Source organism: Mustela nigripes, chromosome 11 (assembly GCF_022355385.1).
Source record: "Mustela nigripes isolate SB6536 chromosome 11, MUSNIG.SB6536, whole genome shotgun sequence".
Lineage (NCBI taxonomy): Eukaryota > Metazoa > Chordata > Mammalia > Carnivora > Mustelidae > Mustela > Mustela nigripes.
The window spans coordinates 9,435,701-9,449,092 of record NC_081567.1 but is presented as its reverse complement, the minus strand read 5'-3'; the positions used below and the strand labels follow the sequence as shown (position 1 = coordinate 9,449,092).

The 13,392-nt window shown below is 45.8% G+C and overlaps 1 protein-coding gene across 2 annotated transcripts in view; it reads left to right on the top strand.

Annotated features, from left to right (window-relative positions):
• Window positions 1–1,922: 1,922 nt before the first annotated feature.
• The window catches only part of BAZ1B (bromodomain adjacent to zinc finger domain 1B), a 67,861-nt gene continuing 56,391 nt past the window's right edge, over window positions 1,923–13,392 (top strand). For both annotated transcript variants that reach the window (XM_059414678.1, XM_059414677.1), the window contains exons 1-2: window positions 1,923–2,376; window positions 10,606–10,722. In XM_059414678.1, coding sequence (XP_059270661.1) covers window positions 2,270–2,376; window positions 10,606–10,722 — 224 coding nt within the window. In that variant the 5' untranslated portion in view covers window positions 1,923–2,269. The remainder of the gene's footprint in view (window positions 2,377–10,605; window positions 10,723–13,392) is intronic.

Here is a 13,392-nt window from a genome sequence, read left to right as displayed (position 1 = left end):
CCACCCAGGCGCCCCTGTTTATTATTTTTTTAAGTAAGTTTTACACCCAAGGTGGGACTTGAACTCATGACCCCTGCGATCAAGAGTTGCATGCTCTACTAACTGAGTCAGCTAGATACCTCCGACTCTCCCATTTTAGGTCTCTGCCTCACCACCAGCAGGGCTGGGCTCTAGCCTACAGTGGCTCCAAGCCCTGAAATGATTACAGTCCCTATTCTCATGTGCAATTAGGAGCTTTTTTTGAAATACCAACATTTTCTAAAATGTGTTTCTTAATGTTTTTGGAGTCCTTACTCTGTGTGTCGTCTCCTGTTAGGTACCTGGTCCTACAAGTGTCCATCCGGTTGGATCTCCCATGATCTTATTATATTTGGGTTCCTTCCAAGTGGTCGCTCCAAGCATCACACGCTGTGACTGAGTGTGATGGTGAGGGTGATCTCTTCCTTTGCCACTCATCCCTTGATACTTTCCACCTCAACACCTCTGAAGTTTTAGGTCTGCTGTCCTGAATTTACCAACTCGGCCCTGCTGCTCCTTCTGCCGAGAACGTACATCTCTCATTTCTCTGCCTAGGGAAAATGCTACTTATCTTTTCACAATCAACTCAAATGCTCTGTCTTCTGAGGTTGCTCCTAATCCTCCTAGAAGAAAAGGCTACTGAAGAAGGCCATTCTCCCATCTCTGCTAAAGGTTCAGAAGAGCCTCCATAGCGACGGTGTCTGACCTGGAACTTAACACTTTCCTGGGGCTGGGGGGTGGGATACGTCTCACCTCAAGATGAGAAGAAAAGGAGAGAAGGGCCTGGCACTGGCATGCGCCACGGCTTTCAGGGACACCTCAAAGTCTAGCTCTGTTCAAGGACAGGATGGCAGGTACATTCTGAGGTCAGTGATCTTTGCACCAAAGGGGAGGATTTCCTAGAGAGAGAATTATGGATGTGTTTCGGGTTGTGCTGGAACACGTCGGGGACTACGTGGTGCAGTCTGCTTGGAGAAACGTCTGGAATGTCCTCACTCTCCAGGCCTTCGGTGCTGACTTCCTACTGTGCACTTTGCAGAGCCCGGATCACAGACCTGCCCCTAGTCGGTTGGGCCTCTTATTTGCTCAGGACAGGCTCTCATTTTCTCCCCTCTGCAGCTCCCAGTACAGGGCCCTGAACGCTGGAGGTGCCAGCAAAGGCTACCCGAATTAATGGGTGTATCTTTAATAGGTACGCCCTTGACTATATTTTTCCAAAGAAGCTTGTCTATTATCTTTTTCCGCCAAGCTCCTAAAAACAAGCATCATACCCAGGTCTCAACCTCATTCTCTTCCAGAAGTTAACTTTGGGGGGAGCAAGGCTGAGGCTCCGGCGGTCCTTCAGCAGAACCTTCGCGGGGATAAGGTCCTGGGTTTCTTCCCGCCAACGCCTCCTCCCTTCCGCCCCACCCGCGCATCCCCGGGCGTGGCCGAGCGCGGCGCCTTTAAGGAGGGGGCGGAGCACAAGTGGAAAGACAAAGCCCCTGGCCGCGCGCTCCCCCTCCCCCTCCGGCGCACCACACGGACAGTGGTGCCCGGATGTCGGTGTCGCCGTCGGTGACAGATGGCGCAGTGTCTGTATATGTTAAGGGGCTTCTCTAGCCTGACCTCTTTGAATTCCAGGCCTTTCGGTCCCCCGCTGTCCCCCATTTTCAACTCCGCCGCTGGAGGCCCTTAGGCCTCACACCAGCGCTTACATAACGTGACCTTTCACCTCTTCATACTGCCCTCTAGTGCGCTGCAACCCAACTACGCGGCCGGGAAAGGGGGCGGGACTCAAGCGCCAGAGCGGCAGCCGCCCTGAGCCAATAGACTGTGAGCGCTGATCAGTTCTCCGCCTATTGGAGCATTCGCCACCGGCGCCACAGGGGAGCAAGTTAGTGTGTGCGCTGGCCGGGCGGGGGGGAGGAGGGGAATCTCCCGCCATTTTTCAATAATTTCCTCCGGTGCAGCTGAGGAGGAGTCGTGACTGCCGACCGCGGGGACCCGCAGCGAAGGTTGGGCCGCAGGCTGCCGGGCGGCGCGGCGGTGTGCGTGGGAGTTCCGTGTCCTCGCGTCCCGTTGCATGGCCCTCGCGCGGCCGCGCCAGCACTGAGGGAGCCGAGTTCGCGCCGCCCTCTCACCCCTCCCCTCCCCCACCCCACCCCCGGGAACCAGGCGCTCGCTCCGGGCCGCGGGGCCTAGTGCTGCGCCGCGGGCTCGCCGAGGAGCCGCCGCCTTCCGGGCCGCCGCCGCCGCCGCCGCCGCCGCGATGGCGCCGCTCCTGGGCCGCAAGCCCTTCCCGCTGGTGAAGCCGCTTCCCGGCGAGGAGCCGCTCTTCACCATCGCGCACACTCAGGAGGCCTTCCGCACCCGGGAGTATCCTTTCCAGCGCGGCCGCGGGCCGCCCGCGGGGTGGGGCGGGGTGGGCCGGGGCCGGGGGCGCTCGCCGGGGCCGGGCGGGCCGCGCAGCCCGCGCCGGTGGCAGCTGTCAGCGCGCCGGGCGCCGGCGGGCCTGCATCCCGAGCCGGGGCTCGAGCCCGCCGTTCCGCGGGGGTGGGGGCGCCGGCCGGCCGGGAGCCCCGCGCCCTCCATCCTTTCCCGTCCCCGGCTCCGCACTGTGTCCCCGGGCCTCGCTTTCGACCCGCGGCGCCCCTGCCCCCGGGCGGCTTTAGGCCCGAAGCGCGGACGGGAGACGGCTTTCCTTCCGCCGCGTTTTTCTTTCCTTTTAAATGAAACCTTCCACTGAAGTTTTTTGAAATTGTACCCACGCGGCCTCGTGATCCGGCTTGGGCAAGATTTTGGGTGCGTGTGCGCGTTTTTTACCCGGATCTCCGCGGAGGCTCCTGTGTCGTGGTGGTTTTTTTTTTTGTTTTTGTTTTTTTTTTGTTTGTTTGTTTTTCCCTCCTCCGGAGTGGGGACTTGAGGCGGGTGATGAGCTGACAGGACCGCGAGGCGCGTCACCAAGAGCGGATTCCCAGACTTAGGGGAAGGGCAAGGAAAAGTTGTCTCGGAGCAGCCGATGCCTGCCTTCCCGGGCTCGTCCAGCTCCGAAATGCTGGCGGCCGCGGAGGCGATCGGCACGCGTTGGACCAAGTTTTTCATGTTGCATTTCAGGAAGGGGAGCCTGGTGTTTTCCAGAAGACGCACCCTCTTTTCTGATCGCTGAAGGTTCCTTGCAAAGCTCGGTCTTTCCGTTCTATGACGTTGATTTACTTTTTTTTCTTTTATGGATGCCCGATTTGAAGCTTCCGTGTAAAAAGTAGATTGCCGAATCACGCTTCTTTTAAGCAAAGCGGCAAGGCTGAAGGCCACTGTATTACGGAGTTTCTTCAGCCCTTTCCTTGGGAAGCACTGGGTTTTTCAGTTTCTCGCTGCTTCCTTGCCCTCCGTACGGGAGGAGGTGCCCATGCGAGCGATGTCATTTGATTTCATGTCTCTTGGATCCTCTCTTTAATGCACTCTTGTACAAGATAACCTCATTCTTGTTCCAGTGCGGTGTGTGGAGTTGGATGTTTATGTACCAAAGGACCCGGAAAGTGGGCCGGTGCTGTTAGGAAGGCTCTTGGAGAAAGACAGCTGGAGTAGCATCTTGTAGCTGAAATGGATCTCGGGGATGGTCAGGTTCTCTGCCTCGCTTGCCAGGTGGGCCCAGAGGGTTGAGGTTGACGTGTTAAAGGTCAGACACTGAAACGATGAAAGTCAGGCGTAGGATGCAGTGCTTTTCCTTCCTTATCCCTAGAAGTAGATCCAGAAAAGGCGGCAAGTTCCCTGTCCGTTTGTGGTGTGAGGTGACGTGCCTTTCAGGGAGGGGTTCAGGTGGTCATGCGGTTCTCTTTCTTGTCCTGTCAGGACTTTCAGAAAGCTTTGGAGAAGTATTCCAGCTCCGCTGAGCACAGCATTATTCTAACGGTGTCCTGCTTTTTTATTTTTATTTTTTAAAAAATGACTTTATTTATTTAGTTGGCAGAGAGAGACACAGCGAGAGAGGGAACACAAGCAAGGGGAGTGGGAGAGGGAGAAGCCGGCTTCCCACGGAGCAGGGAGCGGATGCGGGGGCTCCATCCCAGGACGCTTGGATCAGGACCTGAACCAAAGGCAGACGCTTAACGACTGAGCCACCCAGGCGCCCCTTATTTTTATTTTTTGAGATATTTAAAAACATCAGTGGGGTAGAAAAATTACTGTAGGAATCTGCCATATCCTTTTAAAACGTTATTTAAATATCATTTTTTGAACACTTAATGGATACGCACTAATACTATCATTTATTTTTCACGTCTGGTTCTGGTGTAGCATGTGAAACACGCAGTAGAGACAAGTTCAAAGTCTGATGTATTGAGCCATGTAAAAAATGGTTATAGATGGTTAATTTAGAACTGGCAACCCTGGCCTTTTTGTATCCTTTACTGAAATCATTGAAATGTAGTCCTGTATTGGAGGAGGTTCTGTTAACAATGACAGAAGAAAATGGAAGCCTGAAACTTTTTAAGTGTTAGGTATTTTTAAAAAATTCTTCATTAAAAAAATCTCCTATGCTGGTATTTAAAAACCCTTTTTAACAAAGGAGTTCTTAAATTGCGTTGCATAGTGAGGGGGAAATTGCTTCCTTGGGAATTTCTACAAGTGCAAGCACTTCAAGGATGGTTTTAAACAATTATACTGTGTGGTTCGCAGGTTATTATATTTATTAGGCTCTTAGTGATTTCATAGAGAACAAGTATGTGGTTGGTTAACAGCTGCATATGAAGTATGTTCTATCTGCTTCTTAATTTATATTTACAATTCTGTTTTTAATAGAATTTGATACTTTAATTTTCTCCTAACACTTACTTTTGATTGCATGTATATGCAGTAGCAAATCAGTGATGATGTTTTATTAACTTAACGCTGTGCGTGTTGGTATGTTCTTTGAAGGCATTATTGTTCCTCCTCATTAAACTTACAGTGGTAGCTGGGAATGATGCACACATTTAATGACTGAGTTTTATACATTGATGATTATGTTTATTGTATTACAGCTTTGAATCTATGGTACAAAAGTTGCTTCCTGGGTTAGTCCTAAGGCAGAACGCTGGATCTCCCTTGGAGAGATTAACTTTATCAGAATCATTCTTGATGAGGTTATCTGACAACAGGATAATCACAGTGGCTAAATCAAGATGGGTTTTGAGGAGGAACGGAAGCTACTACGCACGCAGCCTGCTGTAGGCTGATGTTTTTGTTGCTTTAACTGTCCTCCTCCTTAAAGCTTAGAAACAACTGCTTCGTAATCTTTGTAGCCTCAATATATGAGAGCTTTTAAAAGGTGTGATGAAGAGGGGTTGTAAGAACACAGTTAATCTGGCAGTAGGCTAGAGGGAGTAGAGCGTGTTTTAAGAGTTGGAGTTAAATTGTAGTTGCAAGCCAGGATTTTTTTTACTGGACGTTGGAATAGTGAGTTTGTATGTTGATTTTTATAAATTAATTTCTTTAAAGTTACACTAGATGAGAGTTGCTTTTCTCTGGAGGAAGACTGTTCCAAAGACAAAATAAAAAGCAGATTTTGAGTTAGTGCTTTGTCATTTCACATGGAACTCTGAAGGTTATAGTTATACTTGTTTAACCTCCATACTTTTCTGGGCCACTTCCTTTCAGGCTATCAAGTACTTTATTGAAAGAAACAGTCCTTACAAGGCTAAAGAGAACAAAGAAGCAGCGTATTGTGGTAAGGAGGTAGCTCTTGAAATCACGAAAAAAGTAGGTGCATAATGAGATATATAAGATTTGAGAATATCTTGTCGTTTGTAACTTATACAACCTTTGGAGAATTGCTTTGACATTTTGTCTGCAATTATATGTGAAACAGTGGCTGGAACATGAAAACCTCAATTGGCATTTTCTCTGACTAGTTATTTGAGAGTAAGTGACTTATTTTGGTGACCTAAAATCTGAAATAGGATTTAGAGGCAGCTGACCGAATATCCTTGTAATGGGCTTTTTTTCCTCTTGATTTTGATTTTTTTTTTTTCATTCTTTCTCCGGTAATAACCAGAACAGAGTTACATAAACTTAAAAATACCCAATGTTGAGGTTGTAGGAATTCTAGTTTTGAACTTTTGAGATTAATCTTAGATGGCTAGTCAATTAAAATTTTTATTGTTAGAGGGCGTTCATTCATTCCTAGATGTAAACCTTATTAGGTAGACAGTGCTGCCCAAGAGAACCATAATGTGCCACATAAATAAATAAAATTAAGAAAAAAGACGGGGGGGGGGGACGCCTGGGTGGCCCTGTTGGTTAAATGTTTGCCTTTAGCACAGTCCTAATGGGTCCTGGGATCGAGGCCCCGCATCGCGCTCCTTGCTCAGTAGAGAGCCTGCTGCTCCCTCTGCTTGTGCTTGTATGCTCTCCCTCTGAAAAATAAATAAATAAAATCTTAAAAAAAAAAAAAAAAAAAAAAAAGGAAATACAATGTGAGCCATGTGGGATTAAAGGTTTTCTAGTGGCCACCTGTGGAAAAAATGGTGAAAAAGAGGACAGACATAACTTCTTATTCCAGGACCCAGGCTGAAGGAGCAGACCTTGTCTCTAACGTGCTTTTCTAGTGGCCAAAAGATCTGGAGAACACCAGGATGGCTTTTTCAGCTTCTTGGTGGTGGCATCTATCCTGTCTGTCCACATCTGTTCACCGAAGCAAGTCATGTGGCCGAGCCTAGCATCAGTGGGGAGGGGGTGGGGGATGGGCGCTACTCCTGTCTGAGACCTTGCAAGCCACAGGGCAGAGGATGAAGTAGAATCCTTTTCTGGAACAGAGGTGACTGTGTGGAAAGAAGAGTGCAGTCTACCATATTTCCGGGTTCAGGGAGTGTTTCCTGGGGGAAGTTACTTCTCAGTTGAGATCGACGGTACAAGTAGAATGTTGTAGTTAGACGAAGAGTAGAGGACTGTGCTTTTTGAAGAGTTTGTGAATTTGAAGGTTCTTGAATTTTAACACTTGGAAGAGGTTTTCTGTAGCTGGAGTGAAGAAGTGGGAATGGAGATAGAGCTGCCAAGTGGGACTGGACACATCCTTGGCAGACAGGTTGAGGAATTTGGTCTTTGTCTTAAGTTTATGGGAAGCGGTTTATAAATCTGAGCAGCGTAGAAGCTGACTCTTAGGAAGCTGTGGCTGCCGTGGTGAGGATGGATCTGCAGCCTGAAGACAGGCGGCCATGAAACTAGGGAGGCCATTATGCAGTCAGCCAGGCCACAGGTCTGGAGGTCTGCACAAATTTACTACCCCTTGAGGAGTACAGTAGATTTCAGAAATAAGTTAGGTAGATTTGATAGGATTTGGTGATTGGGGAGGAAATAAGGATAATGTTTTGGTTGTCACTTGGTTAGTGGGTCATTCTCAGAGAACAAGAGAATGCTGGACGAGGGGCTAGTGTTTGTTTCCTTTTAGTTTTGCCTGGGAATGGGTGGGGAGGGTAGGATATGAGTGTTTAGTTTGGAAGTTCTTCTGTTGAGTTGCTGTGCATATATCCAAATGGAGGTGTCTGGTGTATTCTAGGAGCCTGGATTTCAGAGAGGAGACTGAGCTGCTGATAGAAATTCCTGGCAGATAGGTAGTAGTTGAAGTTAGGGGAATGGATGCAGTCAGTCCCCCAGAATGAGAATGCTCTTCTGATAGTGAATTTTCAAAGGTGGGTGAGGAAGATACGTATCAGAGTAGGAGGCTCTTTTATGGTTTGTAAAAGCGTAATCAGTAAAATATTATTTGGTATTTAAGGGGCACCTGGGTGGCTCAGTGGGCTAAATAAAGCCTCTGCCTTCAGCCCAGGTCATGGTATCAGGGTCCTGGGATCGAGCCCCACATCGCGCTCTCTGCTCAGCAGGGAGCCTGCTTCCTCTCTCTCTCTCTCTCTGCCTGTGTCTCTGCCTACTTGTGATCTCTGTCTGTCAAATAAATGAAATCTTTAAAAAAGGGATGCCTGGGTGGCTAAGTTGATTAAGCAGCTGCCTTCAGCTCAGGTCATGGTCTCAGGGTACCGGGATCGAGTCCCACATTGGGCTCCTTGCTCTGCAGGCAGCCTACTTCTCCCTCTGCCTCTGCCTGCCACTCTGCCTGTGCTCACTCTCTGACAAATAAATAAATAAATAAAATCTTAAAAAAAAATCTTTAAAAAAATATTTGGTATTTAAATACGTATTGAGGAAAAAAGCTTCACCCTTTTTTTTTTCTTAAAAGAATAAAAATCATGGAACTTGCTCAACAAAATCTTGATTGGTGGAGTGATTTTTCAGTCCTGTGGGAGCCAGAGGCTTGCTTCCCAGTGTGAATATATTTGCATTTCAGGGGCCAGCGGGCAAATGAGATTTTAAAGGAAGAAGAGCTGGGTTTAAAAAACAAATACGTTTGAGAAGAAGGATGTTTGGGTGGGAAGCATAAAAGACCAGAGGAGGATTACCAGTGAGGCCAATTAAAATGTTTAAAAATGTTTTGGCTAGCTGAGAAGTGAGGTTCAGAAGCTGAATTTGAATAATGGCTCTGTTGTGGAAGAGGAGGGACTGATCTGAGCAGTAAGTGCATGGTTGCACTTAGGGACTAAAGAGCTGAGGTTGATTCCTTGGTTTTTGACTTGGACATGAGGGTCTTTTTGTGGGAATCACTGTTACCGAGCAAGCTTAGGAGGGACGGAAGGGGTAATAAGAAAAGGCTGGATTGGAGGTATCATTGGGGCATCATTGGGGCATCCGGGTGATACCAGCCTACAGCTGGCCCTGTAGGTCTAGATCAAAGGAGGATGACTGGGCACATTATCCCTGCCTTTAAAAATAACAGCTAGTAACAGAAGCTAAAATTCTTTCTTTAGGACATGTTTGTCTCACGTTCTCTCTGATTGCCCAGTGAATTTCTTCAGTGTAAGTAAATACTGCGTTAGTGTTATCAGATGTTTTGAAATTTTCAGTCTGCTTAATGATTCTTTCTGTCATTATTTTACCTCCCCTTCCCCAGTGGAAATAGACAAAACCAGAAAACAAACTTATCTTGTTGATCGGTTACGATCATGTCGCTTTGGAAGGCATGCTGTTTCCTGCCTGTAAGTTTTTATAAATTTTCAGTGAGATTGCATTTACGTAATATTATATGGATACTTGCCTCCTGGCTTTTGGTGGTACTGCTCTCTTGTTCAGTCATTTAAATAATAGTACCCCTCGCCCCCAGGAAAATAGACTTACTGTTGTGTTTTTGGCAGACTCAGAGAAAGGTACAGCAAGGGAAGGTGCTATACTCTTGGCTAAAACTACTGTTTCTGGATTACTTCTGGATTTTTCCCTGTCCTCTGTCTTTTCACTGATCATTAACCTTGGAAAACAAAGAATCTCCATATATAAACAATGAATTACTTGCTTAGTTGTAAGGTAATATTGCAGACGGGCTGTTTAAATACATGTATGTCAACTACTATAAAAAGCGACACTTGGAAAGTACAGAGATTGGCAGCTAATCCTGTAGTTGTGGTATCAGTTTATTTTCTTGGTAGCGTCTGTTGCAGTGCCTAATTAGTTAGTTGTCATTTGAATTTGAATGTGGCTGGCTGATAGTGAATTCTAGTCGGGATGGGTGTGGAAAGTTACCATTTATATGGCACTAACTAAAGGCCCATCTCTTCATCTGCCTTACAAAGACTGAACGACCGTTTCTTAAGCGTCTTGTGAGTGTAGTATTATTGGAGACAACATAAAGACTGGGTAAATATGGTATCAAAATTATTTTTAGGGCTTTATGGAATTTATTTTTTAAACTCTGAGGACCGGGCACCTGGGTGGCTCAGTTGGTTAAGCGACTGCCTTCAGCTCAGGTCCGGATCCTGGAGTCCCGCATCCTGCTCCCTGCTCAGCGGGGAACCTGCTTCTCCCGCTGACCCCTCTCTCCTCTCACTCTCTCGCCCCCTCTCAAATAAAGAAATAAATCTTAAAAACAAACCAAAACAAAACTCTGAGGACCAACCACCAGGTGATTCTGAGGTAGACTGGACGGCTTCTAGTAAGTGGATTATTAGTATATGCGCAGGATTATTCCAGACTGCCTGTGAGACTGGGGCAGTCCTCGCTCATCTTCCCATGGCGCAGACTCTTAAGCTTGCTGACCATCTCAGTTGGGTAACAATTCCACACACCTTAAATTGTTCTTCCTTACGACTTGTGTTTAATTTACCTTTATATTACAAATTTTCAGTGCTGTGGGAGTCTTCTTAAGATGAAATAGGTGAAGTGAAGAAATCACGTAACAAAATACTAATTTTTAAAATTTATTTTTAAGTAATTTCTACATCCGGTGTGCGGCTGGAACCAGCAATCCCAGGGTCAGGAGTCGCGTGCTCCACCGACTGAGCCATCCGGGTGCCCCTACAATACTAATATTTTATTTGTAAAACAAAACCATGACAAACCATTTTAGTCATTCTTGAGCTTTAATCATTTTATTTGGATTTGCCACTTGAAAACTCCAATTTTAGCTTTTTATGCTGTACATTATAAAAAGGATGCTGTAGTTTTTTCTTTATGTTATAAAGTATTTTATGGGTGTGGATAAGTTGTCTCTGTTGCTTGAATATCGTTTTCCTGAGCCACCGCTAACAGAGAGTATGAGGCCCGCCTGGAAAGGTACAGTGAGCGCATTTGGACGTGTAAGAGTACCGGGAGCAGTCAGCTGACACACAAGGAGGCCTGGGAGGAGGAACAGGAAGTTGCTGAACTGTAAGTAATAAAAGCATTGCCCTTCTAGCACCATCTTCATACTACTAGGAAGGGGGGAGGATGGACAGTAAAACTATATTTAAAATGATGGGCATACATTGGACTAGATTACATGAGTACAATGTGTTGGGGTCTTAGTGCCTTTGCTTAGTGGCATTTTGCTGGTAACAAAGTATGTGGGATATATAGTTGTGTACACTTACTTAGCTGCTCTTGTGTGTTCTTGCTCTATTCTTTTACCTTGAAAATACTCTGGAAATGTAGTTTTTGTTTTGCTTTGTTTTTTTAAAGAGAGCGAGTACATGCGTGAGGGGTGTGGAGGGGCAGAGGGAGAAGGAGAGAATCTTAAGCAGGCTACATGCTCTGCATAGAGCCCGGTGTGGGGCTGGCCGGGCCGGTTCTCACAACCCTGAGATCCTGACCTGAGCAGAAATCAAGAGTCAGGCACTTAACCGGCTGAGCCACCCAGGTGCCGCTGGAAATGTGGTTCTAGGAGAGGAAGTTGATAATAATCTAGAAGTAATACAGAGGCAGCAAATCAGAAAGACTTCTTTATTTTGTGGTCATTTGAAATTTAGGACAGTCTTTCAGTAGCTATCAAAAATAAATACATGGTTTGAAGACAGTTTATCTAAATGGGGTAAGCCTCTGCCTTCGGCTCAGGTCATGATTCCCGGGGTCCTGGGATCCAGCCCGGCATCTGGCTGTTTGCTCAGTGGGGAGCCTGCTTCCCCCCCTCCTCTGCCTACTTGTAATCTCTCTCTGTCAAATAAATAAATAAAATCTTAAAAAAAAATCCTGTCTGTGTTCAGAGTACCTACTCAACTGGGTGTTCCCCAAAGAAAACAATTTTGGGCAGTAGGAGCTTGCAAAAGATACAGGAAACTAGGGGTGATGATAAAATAGAAATCTTTTAGGAACTGAGAAGAGAAGCTTTTTCTGTGGATTTTTCATTGACTTCTCTTGATAGCAGAAGAACAGAGAGCATAGGGTTGAGTAATCTGATACTGTTCTGCTCTTCTGCTGGTGTAAAGGCCTTAGGTTCAGTTGAGACCTGGTTCTAGTAATGGCTTCATAACTGACTAGTAATTGTTGAGTCTGTTAACCTGGTGCTTGTTCCTTCTTTGCTGGGTCACTTACATTGTTCCATTTTGGATTAGTGTAATTTATGTATATATTTTGTTTTGTACATTAGACCAGGGATTAGCCTGCCTTACCTGTAAAGTGCCAGTTAGTAAATATTTTAGGGTCTGTGGGCCGCATGATTTCTGTCTCAGCTGTTCATCTCTGACATAGTACAGTGGAAACAGCCATAGGTAAAATGTAAATGAATGTGAATGACTATAAATAGAAGAGAATTTTATGTACAGAAACTAGTGGGTAGCTGAATTTCGCCCATGGGCTGTTGCCGGCCCTCATAGTAGCTTGTAGACTTCTTAAGGGCAGGTCTCATGTTTGACTTATTCTGGAATTGGTTATGGTGTTAAGGCACTATCCTCTGCACTATATAAGCATTTACTGTTTGCTCTTTGCAAATAGAGATAATGCTGCCTTTTCTGGGTGTCTTTTTGAGACAAAAAGATACGTGTGATGAAAATTCGTTGTAAATAAAAAGATGGTGACCAGTGACCTACGATAGAGAGTATGAAGAGTACTAAGGAGCAAGTCAGTGGTTGGTACTTGTAATATGATTGTGTACCAGAAAAACCCAAAGAGAATCAAGTGAAACACTGTTAGGAATAAGTAAGAGAATTCAGTTTCAAAATGTGAATAATGTACGCTTTTCTAAATGCAGACAAACGATTGGAATTTAGAGGCTAGGGACTAACCTGGAATTGTTAGGGAAAACTTTATGGGGCTGCCTTTTTTTTTTTTTTTTTTAAAGATTTTATTTATTTGACAGAGAAAGAGATGGCGAGAGCAGGAACACAAGCAGGGGTAATGGGAGAGGGAGAAGCAGGACTTCTGCACAGCAGAGAGCCCGATGTGGGGCTCGATCGCAGGTCCCTGAGATCATGACCTGAGCCAAAGGCAGATACTTAACGACTGAGCTACCCAGGCGCCCCTTCATGGGGCTTCTTGAGGAAGGTGACCTTGACAGGATAGTTTGTACCAAATTATAGAAGACAGGATGAGACATTTGTATTTAATTTAGTGAATAGTAGGACAACAATAATTTTTGAACAGGAGAGAAATACCAGATTGGAGTTAGGCTTTGAGATTAATCTAGAAGCAGTGTATAGGGTGAGTTAGAGAAGGACGAGCAGATGGGAAGTCGATGCAGGCTTCCTTGGGATAGTATTGACATAGAGAGTCATGGCGTTATTGGGAGTAGAACTAATAAGATGGCTTCTGTAATTGTTCTTGAAGAGTGTTTTTAGCCCTAACTTTGGAAAAGCTCTACTAACTTTGTTCTTGAAAATTCATAAAACACATGAGCATTTTAAAGGTTTTCAGAAGACTTCCAGTAAAGAAACTGTAGCTTGGTTTAACCTTGTGGGTTTCAAACTCACTTGACCTTAGAAGCCATTACAGCAGAGGGAAGTTCTAAAGAATATGTTTTATGTGATTTGTTAGTGAACAGAATATAGGGTGTGAGGGGAGGGATTACTGAAAAAGCATGGTTTTACAGTTTTTATTCAAAGTAGAAATCACGTTTTTTCCATTCAT